Raw genomic sequence first — 18,711 nt, 5'->3', positions numbered from 1 at the left:
GTAACCAGCTCTGTGCGTGCTCCTACCCTCCCACCAGAAAGACAGGAGGGCTGGAGGTTGCTCTGGCTGCCTCCCAAAGTCCTTTCCATGTGCTAATGCCCCCGTTTTCAGCCCAGCAGTCCTTCTGTCTGGAGAGCACAAGGCCACCAGATAGCTTCAAACCCGTGAGGAGCAGGCTGGACGCTGGCAGGGACGATATTTTGCACTGTCAGGCTTTTTCTGATTGATACAGCCGTCCCAGACTCACTAAAAATGAAAATAAAAGCACGCTCCAATGCTGAACAAAATAAATTCCCATGCCAGCAGCCGCGGGTTCAGCTCTGAGCATCCTCTGGCATCAGCGTTTTGGGCCAGTGGAAACGCTTGCCTGAACAGGAAGGAAATTATTGATGCGCGGAAGCGCACGGGTGTAAGGTGTAATAACGCAAGGGCGCCCGCAAGCGCCGGGCTTCTCTGCAGCACGGCCGAGTGTGCGCACACGGACGTGGAAGTCTTGCAGGGTTCGCGTGTGCGGATGTTGCCGGAGAAGGACCCAAGCAAGGATTCGCTGTGTTATTTAGCTGAACCGTCATCCTAAAAAATAAGGGAGTGAAGTATCAGTGTGCGGTACTGAAACTTGTGGGCTTAGGTTTTTACAAGAGAAGAAAAACAGAAGGGAATAAAAGTATTTTATGGTTTTGTTTTAAAATCTAGTCAGTAAAATCCTTTTCAGCACTGGGAAGAAGGAACCTCATAAAACTCACACGAGCTTCCCGAGCTGAGATGAGTTTAGCTGCAATACTTAGAAGCTTTAAAGTCAATCGTACACGTGGGTACTGCAATGTCTGAGGACTGCGGAGGGTGTGATTTTGGCAGGTTTACGATCCCTGTATTGCCAGGCTACCTGTGCGCCCGGGGCCCGAGCAGGCTGAGCTGTGCAGTTTATCAGCGGCGCTAACCCACTCCAAACGCACCAGTTGGGCTTTCCAAACCATGTGTTTTATTTAAAACCCCATCGAATGGAAAAAACCCAACTTTGGGTTTAATTTTGTTCCCCACTGCGGAGCATCTGGCGCTCCCGTTTCCAAGCTTTTCCCAGCCACCACGAAGCTGGGAATCCCACTTTGTACGTTCTGTTTGGTCGTCTGTGTGCTGCTTTAAAAAATAGTAAAATGACAATAGGAAACATGACTTGGGGGTGGGGGGAAATGAGACTGGCAGCAAAATTGTGCGAGGTGATAACCCTGCCTCGCCGGAGTGATGCTGTTTCGCGTTCGCTTTGTTGGGATCTTCTGCAGCTCCCGCCTGCTTCGGGCTGGAGCCACGGTGGTGATGGAGGAGCGTGATCCTGATCTGGGCAATCTCAGCCCAGCGTTAGCCAAGTGACTCCTTAATCCCAAAGAAACTCTTTTCCACGTCCATCCATGGAAACAGCAACATGTCAGCATGTCAGTTCCTGAATTAGCTGTAATAATGCATACCGTGGCCTTGGCAGCGCTTGCCGAGGGGAGAAGCCGCTTCTCTGCATCCTGGGCTGTCATCACCTCCTCGCATCCTGCCCAGAGCAGCCCAGGAAATGACTTTCTCACTTCTCCTGGCCTCCTCCTCCTCCTCCATGCTCGCCTGGATGTCTCTGATTCACATCCCTCTGGCAGCTCTGAAGTCCAGCTAAGGGAAAATGCCTCTCTCCTACCCTCCGCAGAAATACTCCGCGTGCTCATTTTTCTCACTCGATGCTTCTCCGTATTTACGAGTCCTCTGATGTGCCGGAGTCGGTAATGAGGATTATTATCGGCAGGGGAATAGGGAGGCTTCCCTCCCAGCCCGCGCCGTGTGCGGGTGTACGTGTGTGCCACGCAGCCCTTCGCCCGCAGCCGGCAAGCACTTAGATGCTGCGGCACGGAGGGTAAGTGCTGTGACAGGATCCACTTATCTCGCCTTTGCATTTCATAATTCATCCTGCCCTTTTGCTAAAGGCGCAAAGCCGTTTGCATCCAAACGAGTGTGTTTATCCCCTCCCGGCTCAGCTCTGCTGCTGGATCCTGGGGAGAAACCAGCGGGTCAGGCTCCTGGCACTGGCATCGAGCAGCTGCGAGGGCTGGACTGGGATAACGGGGAGAGCAATCCGTGGCCAACGGGATGACCTGACTGACGGCGAAGGTGACGGAGGAGAAGGTGAGTGGTGTTTTCTCCCCAGCTTTAGAGCTTGCTCTACAAAGAGGAAAAGTATCGGTGGTGTCCCTTACTTAAAAATGGGGAAACTGAGGCACGGCAGGGTTCAACTGACTTGCAGTAGCAGAGGTCTTGCATTAATCCCACCAAGCTGTGCTGCCTCACAGCCGCTCTCGTGCCCCGTAGAGACCAAAATCAGAGAGAAACAGGCAAACACATGTTCTCCTCGTACAGTAATCCTCACGCTTGCAGCGGTCAGCTCGCGGTGCGAGGCATGAGATTCGATTATCTTTATTGGAGCTCGCAGAGGCGAGCAGCTCTCCGTTTCCAAAGGCGATGCCAGCTGCAAGCTGCACCTTCCCCAGATTTAAATTCTTGGTTTGGAGCCTCAAAGCTTCCCAGCAGCTGGAAACACTTACCGGGGGCAACACCTTTCTGCGTGCGTGGGTTTGTGGCTCCTCGGTGCCGGCATGTGCTTTGGGCACCGCAACGATGGGCCGAGCTTCCGGCAGAGCAGGCAGCGCCCGTCGTGCTGCCGGCCTCGCGCTGGGAAGCCGATGTATGCTAAAGGTCAGCTCTGTTTTACACAGAGGCATGGGGAAGGGGGTAATCTTGTTTGAAAAATGGTGGGTAGGCTTGGCATCCTCCCCCACCCTGCCCCAGCTCATCCTTCTCGCAGCGGTGCGATGGGTTATTTTTTTTTTTTTTTCTCCCGGCTGTTTGCGGCACCAGATCCCTGCCTGTGCTGGCAGCCAGAAGGGTGTCATTACCTGGGACGTGGTGGGATGGATCAAGCCAGAGCTGGAGCCTCCAGACCCCTGGCACGGGGCCGGGGTGGTGGTGGTGGCAACACCGGGCACGCTGATGGAGCCGGGGGGGTGCTCGGGGGGCCGCGGTGGTGGGTTTCGGGTGCCCATGGGTGCTGCAGGACCTGGCTCGGGGGTGTTTGATAGTGCCCTGGGGTTACCCGGGCGTTTGGGGGCGCTCGGGGGGTGCTGCCAGCGTGTGCTCCCCCCGGGGAGCGCTGCAGGCGCTGGGGGTGTGGGCTGGGGGGGGGGGGGCCGAGCAGGTGCCCCTGCCCCCTCCCCGCGGGGCAGGCATCCCGGGGGCTGAGCGGGCCCCTGCCCGACGCCCCCAGCCCGGCTCCAGCCTGGCCGCCCCGCGGAGGAGTTTCGGGGGGCAAACCCCTGCCCGCACGGCCCTGCAGCAAACCCCGGGGGCGGTGCGGGGCCGGGGGCGGTGCTCGGGGGCGGCAGCTCCGGTCCCCGGGCAAACTCCTCCCCCGGTCGCCTCCACCCCCGCCGGCCGGACCCGCCTCGGCTCTCCCGCTCCTCTGCTCGGGTGATTATTCTTCTTCCTATTGTTATTATTGTTATTATTATCGCTGTTGTTATTATTATTACCCTCCTCCGGTCCTCCCCTTCCTCTCCCCCCGCCCGGCCCGCCCCGTGCCCCGCCAAGCCCCGCGGTGCTGCCGGACCCGGCTCCGCTGCTGCCTGCGCCGCTGCCCGCTCCTGCCCGGCCCGGGCGCCCAGGTACGGCTCGGGCATCCCGCTGCCCTCTTCCCGGCCCCTTCCCCGGGCACCGCAGCTTTGCAGAAGGGTCACGGTAAGGGAAAGGGGCTCGCTTGAATTTGGGGTTGCGGTGGGAAGGGGAGCCGGGGGGGCTGCGGGCAGGACAGGCTGGGATGTACGGGTGGGATGTACGGGTGGGATGCTCCCAGCTGAGCCTCTGCACCGTGGCCTCATCCGGGCAAAACTCCGGGGTTGTGGTTCCCTGCAATATCTTGAGTTATTTTCTTAGGGTTATGTGGTCCAGCTTTGCGTTAGGCTGGGTTTTTTAAGTCACTGTTAACTCTTCTGGCTGCTCGGGTGGGTAGGACTGAGCTTGTCCGTCTCTAAACCCTACTTCTTCACAGCCGGGTGAAGTTTTGAAAGTCCGAAGCCCGGGGCTCAGCCTCTTGCTCCCTCGGTGGGAGCCCAAAGCCTTGCCATTCAGCAAGGGCACGACGGCCCGACAAATCCCCGACCTCGCTACCAAACCTCTCCGCGGAAATGGTAGCTGCCTTTGCTGAAGTGGAGGAAATCAAATCCTTTTGTTTATTCCGAAGGATCTCTGTTTTATCTCTCACCGTGCAGCGGTAATTAAAGGAGACCTGCGCTCGAGTTATTCCCCTGGCCTTTGTTTTCTCCTAAGGTTATACTGGAGGATTTTATTCCCTCCAAAAGGGCATGTGGAAACATTTAGTGTTTTCAGCTGGATTTCGTTTGCGTGCTATTGATTGTGTCTCCAGCAGAGAGATTTTCTAAGGTGCGGTGGAATATTCCACCCCGCTGGAGGCTTGTATTACAGGGGTTGGTTTTTTCCCTCCCCCAGCCTTGCCCCTCACTCGTCCAAGTCACCAGGTTTCCCCGTGTTGCTGTTTTGGGACACTGGGTGTACTGGGGCTGCTGGTTGGCGTTCAGTGTCGTTCCCGCGGGATCTGATGGGCTCTAACCTGGACTTTGCCAGGGAGGGGGGAGAAAAGGCTTTTCCTAGGAAGGGCTTTTTCACCTGTTGAGAAGCCAAGAGGGGAGACCGGCAGTGGGATGCTGTTCCCGATATTGTGGTGAACATCGGATCAGCGAGTCCGATCCCATTCCAGCGCCGTCTCCGCTGGGATGTGAGATCCTCTCCCGTCTCTTTCCAAAGCGCTGGATTTCAGCCCGACTGCAGGCCTGAGGAGAGCTGGCTCTGGAGCCCTGGTGAGGCGAGGCAGCCCGGCCCTGCTCTGCTCCAGCCCGAAAGATCCTTAACGGGCTGGAAATCGGCTGCGGAAGATTTCCCGCTCGGCAAACCTTCCCCACCGGCGAAGCACCGAGCATCCTCCAGCCATTTTGCATGGGAGCATTTTGGGTGTGTGGACCGACGGGAGACCCAGGCAGCTACCCGTCTGCTGAGAAGGGTTGGGACCGGGCGTTCGGAGGAGCTCGGCTCCCGGTGGAGCAGGATCACCGACCTTAGCCCCGGGCACGAACGGGAGCACAAGAGCTGCTCCCCTTTCTGGGGGTCTGCTTTGTGGCGATGCCTCAAACCCAGTAGCCCCCAGGGCAAGCGGCAAACAGAAATAAGGTCAGGCCGTGGTGTTCCCGTTGTTCCCTGCCCCGGCTGCCTCCCCCTTCTACCCCTCCAGCCTCCATCCCCACCACCCCCCATCCCTCCTGGCATCTCTGCCCGCCCGACCTTCCCCGTCGCTGCTTTCCCACCAGGATGAAATATTTATTGAGGCTCCGTTACCCTTGTTTTCTTGAAAGCGTGTTTCACACTTCATTTGCAGGAGACATTAAGAGGCTTCACAGCGGGTTTTCCTTCTCGCTGGGCGCGTGTGTTGGTGTGTGCGTGACCATCCTGACCGGGCGGCACGGGCTGGGTGAGGTGGAGCATCTCGAGCGATGGATGTGTCTGTATCCCCACCATGTGCTAAATTAGCTAGAAAAAAAGAAAAAAGAATAGCTGGTCTGAAATTCAGAGAAGAGTTTAGCTCCGCAAAGCCGACTCATGTCCGGCTGCGTTGCTGGGATGCGGTGGCGCAAAGGAAAGCGAGTGGTCCCGTAAAGCAACCGTGGGTGAGATTTTCCCATGGCTTTTATGGAAAAGTCACTCCTGGACCTGATCCTGGAGTGACTCCGCTTGGATTTACCCCAAACAGCGGGGTTGGGGTCAGGCACTGTGCCCCTGCGTCAGCCCAGAGCAACGTGCGGCTCTGGCTTTCCCTGGGTCCGCACAGCCCACGGGCTGCAGACCAGGATCCCGCCGGATGGGCCATCCCGGAGGGGTGAATTGCTGTCGGCTTGGAAAGCAGAGCTGCGGCTGGGGCCCGTGCCCATCCCGTGGGGTGGCTGTCCCCGAACGGGCTGTCCTCCCACGGCATGGGGTCGGGACCATCGGGGGTACCACAGGCATCCGAATCGCGGAGCGGGAAGGGGAGCCTATGGCTTTCCTGTGCCTGCGTGGGACAGCTTTCCGAGGGGAGAAAGCTGGATGTCGGTAACAATGATCTGCTCCGGCTGTGCGGGTGGAGAAGGGCAGGACGAGCTTCCCTGCCCGGACCCGCTGGCAGGGGACATGTGCTCACGTAACCCATCCCCGGTGGCAGGGTTTTACACCCGCTCGGCTCAGGACTAAAGGCAACACGAGGAGCCAGGCAGTGAAACCTTGGGGAAAAGATTTCCCTCTGCTAATTGAAGCAATTAGCAGGAGGGCTGAGCACTACCGCAAGTGGCGGGAGCGGATGAGGCCAGATCTCTGCCGGCTTTGGTGGAACGACGCCGGGGAGAGGCAGTGGTCACCGGCAGGGCTGTAACCCCGGTGTGTGTCCTGGGGATGGGCATCCCTGGGGGTCGGGATGGCTGTAAGCCCCCATCCCCATGGCTGATGTGGCTGTCGCTGGGTCTGCATCCTGCCGGGAAGGATGAGTTATTTGGGCAAAGTCAGCTGGGGCACCCAAAAAAAGCAGAGGAGGCAGACCCCAGAGCTCCTCATGGGTGGTGTCAGCAGCAAGGAGGTACCCGGACTGCAGGTGGTGGGGTTTTGGCTGGTTGCCCCCCCAAGCTGGCTGGTTTTTAGCATGACCGCCTTGTTCCCTCCTGCCCAGGATGCTCCCGAGATGAGAGGAGGAGCTCGACCCTTCCCTGTGCCGTGGCCGGCTCTCTGCCGAGGCGACCCGCGGTGGCTCCGGCACAAATCCCACCCTGCCGAGCTCCCCGTTCCTGCTACAGGGTCATTAAAAGCACAAGGGAGTTAAAAACACGCATGTCCTTAAGGCTAGGAGATGGCCAAGCTTCTGAAATAGCTGCTGGCCTGAGGCCCTGGAGATGGGCAGCCGAGGGACGAGCAGCCGGTGGCGGCCGTCGCGTCGGGCAGATGGAGGCAAATGAAGAGAAAACCAGAGACTTTTCTGGGTTGGTTTTTTTGGATCCCGCCCACGATGCCACGCTGCTCCAGAGCCGGCACCTGGCCCTGCTGTCTGGCCCCACCGAAAAGAGACAGTCTGTCTGCCTTGCGCTTTCGGGGAGGCTTTGAGAGCCCTCCTGACTGTAGTACTGCCGCACGTGGGAGGCTCCTCTCTCTGTATTGCTGCCTGAATGCAATTAGGCTTTAATGAGTCATTAAAATAAATCTCTGTTTCTACTCCAAGCAAACATGCCGGGGGGATGCTGACAGTCGGAGCAGCAGGTCTTGCATCATGCGGAGGAAGAGGCTGCGCTTCCCCGCGCCCTCCTCCTCCTCTGGGCCGGGCCACGGCGCCTTCCATCTCCCTTTCCCCTGAAAAAAAGGACTTTTCCCAAGCACCAGGCAGGTTTGCGGCTACTTCAGGAGCAGGATTGACTTATAACCAGTCCTAGGCTTGGGGGTTTTTTTGGAGGAGCGGTGTTCTGAGGGTTATCTGCTCCCTGATGCCGAAGGGCACCTGCCCGGCTAGAAGTGGGCAGAGATACAAGCGGCACTGGTTTGGGGCTCCTGGTGTGTCCAAGGTGCCGATGGCCGTGGCCTGTTTAACCCACACCTGGATCTGGTGGGCAGCTGGGGGAGAGCTCAGCCGGCCCCGCGGCTGGAGGGAGATGGATGTCAGGCGAGCACTGAAATACGAAAGGGGAAGCGCGGTGCATCGCTGACAGACATCCGTAGAGTTTTCCTGGCTGTAAACGGGATTTTAAAAGGGCTCGCGAGCCGAGAGGGATGCTGGTGGCCCCTCTCCTCCTGGTCAGACACAAAGCTCGTCTTCCTTCACTCCACCCAACTGGTAAACGGTCCACTTTTACCCCTAATGACGTCTTTGCTAATCGAATCCCTCTGCGGTGGCTGTCTCGCTGGCACGCTTGCAGGCAGGCGGGAGGGCAGATGCTGGCAGGACACGGGGGGACATCCCCTGCGTGTCCCCGGGGAGCAGCATCCCTCAAAGACACAGTCGCCGTTTCAGCCACCGGCCCCGTAGCGTTATCCAGGCTGCGGGAGGGCACGAGTTAAAACCAGGGGTTGAGCAGGAGGATTTATTTTATATTTTATTTTAGCAAAACAAATAAATTCGGTGACGTTGAGGCACGACAGATCCGCCCCGGCGCGACTCAGGCGGCGTTGCCCAAGCGTGCCGTGCCGGGAGGGCTGAAGCTGGCAGGATTACAAAGGCTCCAGCCTCAGCCAGAGCTTTTCCCTCGGGCTTTGCTTTCGGGAGCAGAGCTTGCTGCTACACGGAAAGGTTTTGCACAAGTCATGTTTCATACGTCACGCCGGGAGGAACGGGGACGGGGCGGCGTGGGTAGGTCCGGGTGGAAATTGGGCAGAGGATTTTCATGGGCGGGATGGAAATGAGGTGGAAAGGGCGAGATGGCACCGATGTCCAGGGCAGGGAGGGAGATAACAAAGTGGTGCCTTGCAGGAGAAGCTGCCCTGGGGGTTGTTTCCAAGAAAGCCAGTGAGAAACTGCCTTAACGGAAAAAATCTTTAGCAGGAAACTTGCTGCTGTGCTTGGTTAGATCTTGTTGGGGACGCTCTGGACTGTGTTGCACGATGTCTCTGCTGGGATTAATCCCCCTCTTCCAATTTGCACTTGGGATAAAGACGTGTTTGGTGTCCCTGCATTTCCCGATGGGATTAGCCCCGCTGGAGAGCAGAGCACGCACCTTCCTGCGGTGGAGCAGTGAGAAAATCAGGGAGAAGATCGGGTCTCCACAGTGTGTTTGCAGTCCCCGGGGTAGGGAGGGATCCGGCCGAGGTCTCCGTCCCCTCGCCCCGATGGGAAGAGCCCGCTGCTTTGAAAATAAGTGGGTGCCAAGGTGAAAGTTTGGCTTTGGAGCAATGAGGGTGCTGGAATAATACCCTCCTGGGGCTGGGGACGGGGAGGCTGGCCCCGTCGTGCTGCCGGTCGTGTGATGCTAAACGGGTGCAATGAGCTTGTGCGAACTCCAAGGGTGACGTTGGGGTGGAAGCAAACGACCCTTCCCCGCTCCTTTCCGTGCTCACAAGGATCCGTCTCACGTGCCGTGCAGCGTAAACACCCAGGCGCTGCTGTGGCGGGGGGCTTGGGGACACCACGGGGTGTAAATCCATCCAGCCCAGCAGGATTGGGGAGGTGGCACCAGCGGGCACCAGTTCCCATTTCAATTGACAAGGTCTCAGCAGGAAAACCCCCAAATTGTTTCTCTCCCGCTTCCTCCCTGACGGATTCACCTGAACCACAACAGGTGCCTTTTTTTCAGACTAGTAATTGCATTTTTTCAGACTAGTAATTGCATTTTTTAAGACGAGCAACTGTATTTTTTTGCAGTGGGGAAGGGAAAAGTAACTGCGGTTTGGTGTTTGTGCTGCCCCATCTGAGTTTCCGCCCTCGCTCAGCAGCTGCTTTCTGGGCTGGATGGAGAAATCACAATTATTTTGGGAGCCTGGAGCCCCCCGTGGTGCTGGCGTTGGAGCCCCTGGCCTCCTGCACCCCTGGATGTGCCCTTCAGGAGGCAGAGCCAGTGGGATAACACGTCGCCTGCCCCTCCATCCCGAGACATGGCTTCCCGCTTTCCCTGCAGTTTCCCGCCCCGGCTCCCCGTTACACTCAGCTCAGCATCGGCAGCCGTGAAGTCCACGCTGAGATCCTGTCTCTGGAGGGGACAAGCCAAGCTCCCATCACCCAAGTCCTTGCTCTCTGGTGCCATGTCCTCCAGGGCCAACGCTCGCTTGGGATCCGCGGTACGGCAGGATCCATCCTGGGTTCCGGCTCTCCGCCGGCCGTGCGCATCGTCCCAAGCCTTTAGCTCTCCCGTGCGGTGAAGTGCTCTGGCTTTTTGGCAAGGGTCGGTCTCACCTGGAGCACGTTCGGCATCCCGGCTCTCCACGGCCTCGCTCCGCTCCCGGCACAGCTGCCCACTGCAAGGGGATATTTGGGCACTGGGAGGGATGGTGCCCACGGTGGGGATGCTGCCCAGGACCTGGCTGGCTCCGGAGAGCCCACAGGGATCTGACACGGGGGGTAATATCAAAAGCCCTTCTCTTGGCTTGATGCCGCCAGTTTTGGTCCCGGTTATTTTGGGACGGTGGCGGAGCGGCTCCGCGGCACGCGTGCCTGGGCTCGGCCGCAGGTTTTGCTGGGAGCGGCCTCGGGAGAGACCCCAGGCGCAGCGGCAGGAGATGAGCCGCGTGGGTCAGGCCGGGGATGTTTCCATCCCACGTCTCGCCGTGGGCCGCCCACGTCTGACGCTGTCGCCGTGTCTGGGGCTGTCGGGGCCGTGCCTGCCCGCCGCGGCTACCGGGCTGGGGTGGTCAGGAGCCGGCCGAGCAAACGCAGCGGGTAGGAGATGTGCGAGGGGATGACAAGGGAGGTGTCGTTTTCCTGCCCTGGATTTTAAGCTGTCCTGCGATGAGGAGGGGCTGCAAAAGGGGTGTAATTATATAGGGACTTGTCTGATCCAGGTATCGCCCCGGCCGTGCCGTGGGCTTTACGGCGTGTGTGCTCAGCAGGGACAGGATGGAGTGACAGTCCCTTCCGTGTCCCTCCGTCCCCTCTGCGTGGCTTCAGTTAATCCAGGCAGGCGAGACAGGACCCGAGTAGTCGCTTAAGGGGATAAAGGGTAGATGAGATGCCCAAGTAACGAGACACTGGGGTAATCCGCTCCTGAGAAGTCCCAGGCTCCAAAAGCCTGGGTCTGTGCCGAGGCTTCACGTGCCTCCTGCCACCGGAGATCAGAGGGACGCTCGGTCCCTACGTGGCTGTAAAGGCAATTGCTGCCAGCAGAGAAGGTCTCCTGGGCTCCTGCAGGGCAGGATGAGGCCCGGTGTGGGAGGGGGCGAACCTGCGTTGGCAAGAAAGTGGTTTTTGGCGAAGTTTGACGGCCAGGAGAGGGGATGTCCTGGGCTCAGTGGGTCGGGGATGTCCTGGGCTCGGTGGGTCGGGAACGCAGCATTTGCAGGAGGAGCGCAGCCCTTCATGCCCACCCAGGAGCTGGGGTCTGGCTGGCGGCTTCCACCCTTGAAGCGGTTTGATTTTTGTTAATTGTAATTAATATCTTGCCTTGTCCGCAAAGCTTTCGCGAGAAAAGAGCTGGTTTCAAAACCTGGTCGGTATTCCTTCTTTCCCATCCCTTGGCTGGGGAGGAGCGGGGAGCCGGTGCGGGCGGCGGAGGGAAGGCAAGGGCAGGCTTGCAGCAAGGCACGGGATTTTCGGTTTTGATGACTGACTGCAAATCGCCGGAGCCTCAGCTGGGGGACGGCGTCACCCCTGCGACCTGGCTGTCCTTGCAGTGGCAAGGAGCGGGGTGTTGGCTGACATTACCCTCGCAAAAGTGCTGGGCCAAACCCCGCGCGGCTCGAGGCACCGAAGGGGTCGTCGCGGCACGGAAAAGCCTCGCGTGGGAAACGAGTCGCACAAAACACCCGGGGGTGTTACTGCCGCAGGAGGGAGCGGGGTTGCTCCGGTCGTCCGGTTTCACGGGTGATTTTTATGCCTTAAAGATGCTTTTTCCTCAATATATTTATTAACAGCGTATCAAAAGTCAGAAGGGACTGGCCCCATCTCGGCCCCCCAAAAATGATGGGGGTTAAGCAAGCTTCCGCGCGAGGGTAAATCAAAGGAACAACTTGCGACTCCGCCAAACGTCAGTGTTCGCAGGGGATGGGCAGCAGGTTCAGCTCCCCGGCAACCCTCGTGGATCCCTTAATTAAAAGTTTAAAGGCTTCAAAGTGACCCAGTAGTTTGGGACGTGGGCAAGAAGCCCAGGGGTCAGTGTCGGGGCCGGAGGGGGGTGCTGGGGGCTGTCGGCCGGGCGCAGCCCCCCGCATCCTCTGGTACCCCCACGTTGCCATCGCTTGTGGGGTGAAATTTCGTTTGGGCTCGGCTCTTTTTGGGGAGGGCGCCTCCTCGTTCCTGCTCACCCACGACTTGGCTTGTCCTCTTGCAGGGCAGAGTAATCCAACGTGCAATGAGTTTGCAGGGTCTCAGCCCCGTCCTGCTGGGAGCAGGATGGGGTGCTGCTCGCGTCCTCCTCCCCCCACCGAGGTTTGCAACCGTGGGTTATCCCACCCGAATCCCACCAGGCTGAGCCCGCGCGGGGCAGGACGCAGCCACCCGGGAGCTGCCCTGTTGTTTGCTGCCGTAATCTGTTTTGCAAAGGCAGCCCCTGATGCTGCCTTTTTCCAATTAGGCCCAGGGAGATGATTCTGGTAAGGCAGCGGCTGGGCTAATCTACCAGGCAGACATTTCATTGAATTAGCCCATGAGCTGCAGAGCAAAACCGGGAGAGCAGAGCCCGGGCTGGGGCAGGACTCGCCGGTGAGGCTTGGCACGATGCTCGTGGCTAATAGCCGGTGCTCTGCCCGAGCCTAAAAGCTGCTCCCGCGTCTCCCGTTAGCGTTCGACCCTTGGTGGGTGGCGGGGGGGGAGCTCAGGGCGGGTGGGACGGGATGGGAGATTCTCAGCTGGGCTGGGAGTGCTGGTGGCTGGCAAAAACCTCACCGTCGACTTGCAAACCGTGCAAATCTGCTGTGGACGTCATTGAAGGAGAATAAATTTAGAAGCCTGCGATGCCGCTCGTTCCCAGAGTCGCTTTTCAGGCCGTAACTTTGCGCTGCAAGGCAACATCAATTAAAGAAAATGTATCTCTGCAGCAAGCGGTTTTGCACGCCTGGCCGGAGGAGTTCGATACGGCCGGGGACCCTCCCTCTGCCCGCTCCCGTCCCCTCCGGAGACAGCGTGCCACCGCTGCCTAGCATCTCGAATCGCTTCCCAAAAGGCAGTGAGGGGCGGGGAGGGTCACGCAGCCCCACTCATATAAATCCTGATTTTATTCAGCAACGGTTTGCGCGCCGGAGGGTCCCCGCGCCCACCCGCGGGCCGTAGCCCCCTCCCCTGAGCCGCCCGGGAGCAGGTGAGCGGCGAGCGCCAAGGCATCCGCTCAGCGTGGGGTAGTTAAATATTTAAGCGACTCTCAACTCCCTTTTTAAGGCAGAAGGAGAAATGGGATTGCACCCCCGGGGAGTTCGGCTCGTGCATCCCCCTGCGATGCCTCTGCATCCCGTCCCGCTGCGGGGCGAAGCTCACAGTGCAGCCTGAAGCTTTTAGGGCACCCCTAAAAACGTACGGCGTTTTGTCGGGATGGGGCGGTGGGGCTGTGCGGTGCCCGAGCCTGGGGAAAACGGAGCCCAAAATGCCCCTTTCCCGGCAGGCTGGGATGTGCTTGCGGGGAGCGGATGGAAAATGGAGATGGGCTGATGAGGAAAAGCAGCACTTCTCTTAGTGTTTTAATTTTTGCCTTTTTGTTTTGTTTTGTTTTAACATTCTCTATTTTAATAAGCAGGAGCCTGGCTCCTGAGCAGGGCTGGTGAAACGCTGATCCCAGGAACCCCAGAAACGGGAATGCCGGAGACGGGGCACGTGGAAGCCAGGCCGTCCTCGAGGCAGCGCCGGTCGGACACACGGCTCTCGGAGGTGACCAAAGGGTCCCCAGGGCCGGTCCCTCCCCGCCCGGGGTTGTTCTCTGAGGCCGCCTGCTTGCTCCAAACCTCGGGCTAATTGGATGCGGCTCTCCGAGCTCTAAATCAAATCACAGCTCCCCTGAAATGAAGTTTTCTGGATGCGAACGGCCGCCTGCGTCATCCATCACTGCCCGGCTCACGGCACGTCCCTCTCGGGGGGGTCATCGAAGGTCGACGTTTGCCTTTTCCAGCCACCGCCATCAGCTTTTCCCCGTTAGGGATGCCACCCAGGGAGGTGATAACTCCATGGAAGGCCTCCCCCTGTGTCCCCCCTCCCTGGCTGTGTTTCGAGGTGCAGATTGGTAACAGGGCGCAGGAGCCGGAGGTGTCGGGGTCTATTATTAGCTCCGCGTCAGGTCCCCTGATGGATGGAGATATTAGCTGGGTTATGGACCTATTGATTTCTGAGGCTTCGGTTGTTTGGGGTTTTTTTCCTTTGTTTTGTGTGTGAGAGCGGCTCGAGGAGGAAATCCAATGCGTGCCCACCTTTTGCCTTCATACAGGAACTTTCCAAGAGCTGAAAATCAATTTGCAGCGGGCAGGATCCCGCAAATCACTGCAGCGGAGTGAGGAGGGTGGGCGATTTTTGGGGGGGGAGGGAGGGTGTTCCCCGCGGTGCCCGCCGGCACACGCAGCAGCGAGGGGCCGGGGCAGAGTTGGGTAGGTCTCATCTGGAAGCTGCCACCTCCCTCCGTCAATTAGGGCCGCGTGGCGAGCGGGTAATTAGATCTCCTCGGCTGCAACCGGCTGGCACTTGGGCCCTATCAATTAGCCTTGCTCTGGCCGAGGCACTGGGGGACGCGGGGGGCCGGTAATGAAATGCGGTTGCGCCAGGCATCGCCGGAGGGTGGGGGGTGACGGGGGCGATGGGTGCACCCGCTTCTTGGGCGCAAGTCTCTCGCTTTTGCTGAAATTGCAGGTTTCGGGTGCAGGATGGTCCTTTCCCGGCGGTTTGGGTTTACCCACCTTTGCAGCACCCGCGTTTCCTGCCCATCTCCCTAAAAAAGCGATTTATTTAGCCCTGCCGCGGGGACAGAGGTGGCATCAGCGGGGATGGGGACACTGGGCAGCCCCCTTGGGCAGGGGGGACGAGCTGTCAGTGGTGGCTTTATCTCCTTGTCCTCCCTCCCAGGGCCGCCGGCGTACCCTCGTGGCCATGCAGCGCTGCCTGTACCGGCCGGCCGCCCCGGGGCCGGCGTGACCACGACGCCCTGCCTGTCCTTTTCCGGGTAAGTGCCCGTGGGGTGGCGGGGGGACGCTGGGGTTCGCCTGCCCCGGAGGGGATGGAGGGGAGAGGCCCTTTCCCAGCGGCACGTGAAACATCGTCCACTTGCGAGGTGATGCATCCGCCTCCTCCATAATTAATTTTAAAGAGGAAAAGGCCAAGTGCTGAGTAAGCCAGGCCTTCGCCCTGCGAAGCTGTGCGAATCACGAGCTGCTGGTAGCACAGCCTTGTCCTGCCGAGTATTTCTCCGAGCTTGGGAAATGTCTCCTTTCCCTGCTTGAAACTAAAGGAAATAATAAGAACAACAACAACAATATCATCGTCCGCAGGACCCAGAATGCTTTTTGCATCACGGAGGCTCCCGGGGGTGCGGGCACGTGCTGAGCCCTGTCCCGGAGGGATGCAGGACGTGAAGCAGGGCTCACCGCAGGTCCCAAATCAAGGCAAATTCTTGGGAAGCGGGGAAATGCGCGGGGGGGGTTGCTGGCAGCCACGGCTAACCTCTCCTTCCTCTCCCTCTGCTCCCTCCAGGTCCAACGCCTCCGTCACTGAACGTAAGTAGCCCCCAGGTCCCGTGGCACGGGGATGGCGGTGGGGGGTGTGCCAAACCCACATTAGAGCCGTCGGTGCCCGGCAGGCAGCCGGGGTGCGGTTTTTGGGCTCAGAATGCCAGACTTGCGGAGTTCAAAGGCTCCTCTTTGGCTTTTCCTGGTGGAAACCCAGGTTTGCTTCTGCATTTTGAAGCAGAAGCTGTATTTTCCGCCGGGAGGGTGGAAATCAGCCCTTTTGGCGGGGGGGGGGTCTGCGGGTGGGCTGGGGGGTTGTTTCCCAAAGCCCCCAAGGCAGCGATGGGACGTGCTGCTGCATCTCAGGTGTCCCCTCGCTAAGAGGAGAGTGACATTGGGTGTTAGTTTCCCAGCTGGGGGGGAAGAGGAACGGGGATGCGATATTTTGGGATGCCTCATGGGCATCACGTCTGCGATGCGATGGCAAAGTCCCGGGGTGACACACGTCCCTCTGTCCCTGCCTTTCAGAGTTTGATGGAGAATCGGTCGGATGACAGCGGGAACCGTTGTTATCACCGGGGGAATCCTAGCAACGGTGATCCTACTGTGCATCATTGCCGTGCTCTGCTACTGTAGGCTACAGGTGAGCGCCGTGGCCAGCCCCCACCTTGCCAGGAACCCCAGGAGCGTCGCTGCTCCTCGGGCCGAACTGCTGCTGCAGGAGGGGTCTCGGGGGGGTGGAGGGGGTGTTTTCTTGCCCACGACGGGCAGGGAGTTGAACCCCCCTTTTCCCCCGGCTGCTGCAGAGTTACGTCCTTCCCTCCTCCCAGTGCGGGAGGACTCCCCTAAGGTTTTGAGGATCTGCAGTGCTTGCTGATTTGGGTGTAGGCTTGGCTGCGTTTGCAGGACCAGATGGAGATTTTTAGTTGGGTTTTTTTTCTTCCCTCCCCCCCCCACCCCCGTAAATTAAATGAGGAGGCTTTCAACAACAGCTAGCTACAACCTCCTGCTCTTTAAAAGTTAATGTGAAGTCTGTGCCATGCAGCAGCGCCTGTGTGATGAAAAGCACAGCGGTTACTTGGAGGAGTTTCCAGCTGGCACGGTAAAATACCTTCCCCTCGCAATCCTCGCTGGGAGCGGAGAGGACAAGTTCCCTGGCAGCTGCCTCCTGCTGCACGCTCAGGTCCTGGCCAGGTTTCCTACGGATTCTGCTGCCTTGCAGGACCCGGGTAGTGATGGAGGGAGCAGCGAGAGGCCGGCGGAGGGTTTCTCGGGGAGCGAGGATGTGGCAGGGCTGGCTGTGAAGCCGAATCTGCCCGCAGGCTGCTCGCCCCCGCTAATGTAATGCCCTTCCCTTTCGCACAGTACTACTGCTGCAAGAAAGATGACTCCGATGAGGAAGAGGAGGAGGAGGAGGAGGAAGAGGAAGAACCCGACCTTCCCACGCACTCGCACCTCGGCACGTGCAACGCCTGCAACTCCCGCATGGTGGACGGCCAGGGCAGCCCCGCGCCCCCCCCCAGCGAGCTCAACCAGCACGGGGCTCACAACTACTGCCCGACCTGCTCCCCCTACGGCTCCCCCTTTTACATCCAGACTGCCGACATGGTGCACAACGGGGGCGAGAGGGTCACCTACACCCCCGCGTGCTACAAGGAGATGGGGCCGCCCATCAACATGGCCACCCTGCAAAGCTACCCGGTGAGCCGCCACGGCCTCCTCCGCGAGAGCTTCCCGAACCCGCGGGCTATCAGCACGGAGGTGTAGTAGTCACCGTTGCCACTAGCGCAGGGTGTCCCCCGCCGGTGCCCGCTCGAGGGAAGGGGCTTTTCACTTGTCTTTGTGGGAGGGGGGGTTCCCGCAGAGAGGACCCCACAAGCCCAGTCCGAGACCAGCACGGTCCTCCTGCTGAACCGCCCGGCACGGTTAAGCTTTACGGCCGAGAAGACGAGAGAGACCTCGAAGGGCGACGTTAAACCGGCCACCTCCGAACCCATCATAAGTGTCATTATTATTCTACTCTGTCTCCTGAAAGGACTTGTCTAACGAGGGCTATGTACAGTACAACCTAATTTAATTACCCCAGGCTCCCCTGACTCCCACGCAGCCACCCAAGGCGATGCCCGCCACCTCCGGGACACGGAGCGATGCGCGACCAGCCACCGCCTCCGGCAAATCCCGCCGCTGAGCTGGGAATGGAAGCGCCCCTCGGCGATGGGAAAGCAAAGAAGGGAAGATCCAGATCATCCTGCTCCCCTCGTACTGCGTTAGTTGCCGCTAGCAGTTAGCTTTTGTGTTCGAGTGTAAGATAGGACACCGTCTCCCACCCGCTTCGGTCTTTGCACGTGCTGAAGAAGTTCAAGACGTGAATTTCGATCACCGCCAGGGAAGGCAAAGTAAGTTGCTCGCAAAACCGCTCACCCACACAAACGGGCACAGGCTGATCCTTCTGTGGCCGAAGCCCCCACCTCTTCTACTCTTCACAAGCTTTCTTGGAGCGATTTTAACTTGGACCCATAAAACCGTCAAGATTTTACTTACGGGAAGATTTGCATCCCTAAATAACTGCGGTTTTGGTCACCTTCAGTGTTCGCTGCCCTACTCAGCCCACCCTGACAACTCCGGACAGCCAGAGGAAGGTTGGCTTTAGGACGGCTTTTGCTTTTGACAGCCACAGCAGAAACCACTGGGTCACATCTCCTCCTTTGCAGGGACCATGACCTCCCCGTGGGAGAGCGATGTTCAGGTGATTGGGGTGTGTGTCCCCCCCCAATTTTGGCTTTTGGAAGAAGGGGGTGCAAGACCCGAACCAGGGTTCACCGGCTCTGCGGCTGGTAATGACAGCCAGTGACTCTGCCTTTCTGCAAAAATGATTGTGGGAAAGTTCCTTCTTCCTCCATAAATCAAATTAGGTGAAAAATTACTGAAAGGACATCTCCGTCGTTCACAGGCACTTCCATAGCAACCGGTGCAGGACCGCTCGGCTGAGCGCTTCCCATTCACGGCAGGGAGGAGGGGACCGGGACAGCCGCGATCCCCGCAGCCGTGCGGATGCTGTTGGAGGCAACAGCAGAGAACACTTGCCATGCCTTTGCAATATAGAGTACAACCACTCAGAAATGGGAGTGGGTTGATGGGTTTTTTTCACCACCACAATTTAGAAAATTTGGACTTAAACCTCCCCGTTCATGCACAGAAAAAGTGGGTCTCAGCACGGAGATGCACGCTTCTGTGAGCCTCGAATGTCTCCGTTAGCGGGCAAAACGCTAATTTACACTTTGGACCTGCTCATGCCTTGGCACCTCTGCTCAAACTAACCAAAGGAGCCAGATGAAC

General features: G+C 58.9%; 1 protein-coding gene across 4 annotated transcripts; it reads left to right on the top strand.

Moving 5' to 3' along the window:
• Window positions 1-1,657: 1,657 nt before the first annotated feature.
• Window positions 1,658-17,183, top strand: LOC142602800 (protein FAM163A-like). 4 transcript variants are annotated; one of them, XM_075760404.1, is made up of 5 exons: window positions 1,658-2,154; window positions 14,777-14,873; window positions 15,401-15,423; window positions 15,904-16,018; window positions 16,741-17,183. In XM_075760404.1, the coding sequence occupies exons 4-5, from the start codon at window positions 15,926-15,928 to the stop codon at window positions 17,140-17,142; spliced, it is 495 nt and encodes a 164-aa protein (XP_075616519.1). In that variant the 5' UTR covers window positions 1,658-2,154; window positions 14,777-14,873; window positions 15,401-15,423; window positions 15,904-15,925; the 3' UTR covers window positions 17,143-17,183. The 4 variants fall into 4 exon arrangements, with proteins under 4 accessions (XP_075616519.1, XP_075616517.1, XP_075616520.1 ...); XM_075760402.1 differs by lacking the exon at window positions 1,658-2,154 and adding an exon at window positions 3,377-3,492; XM_075760405.1 differs by lacking the exon at window positions 1,658-2,154 and adding an exon at window positions 3,618-3,686.
• Window positions 17,184-18,711: the final 1,528 nt, after the last annotated feature.

The sequence above is a fragment of the Balearica regulorum genome, chromosome 8 (assembly GCF_011004875.1).
Source record: "Balearica regulorum gibbericeps isolate bBalReg1 chromosome 8, bBalReg1.pri, whole genome shotgun sequence".
NCBI classification, from domain to species: domain Eukaryota; kingdom Metazoa; phylum Chordata; class Aves; order Gruiformes; family Gruidae; genus Balearica; species Balearica regulorum.
Note: the sequence above shows the minus strand (reverse complement) of the source record. Positions and strands in the feature narration are given on the sequence as shown.

What these genes read in the sequence shown, in the direction of transcription:
- LOC142602800 (XM_075760404.1), top strand. Translation starts at nt 15,926, where the DNA reads ATGACAGCGGGAACCGTTGTTATCACCGGGGGAATCCTAGCAACGGTG. An exon ending in TCTGCTACTGTAGGCTACAG is followed by an intron (nt 16,019 to 16,740) that starts GTGAGCGCCGTG and finishes CCTTTCGCACAG; the next exon opens with TACTACTGCTGCAAGAAAGA.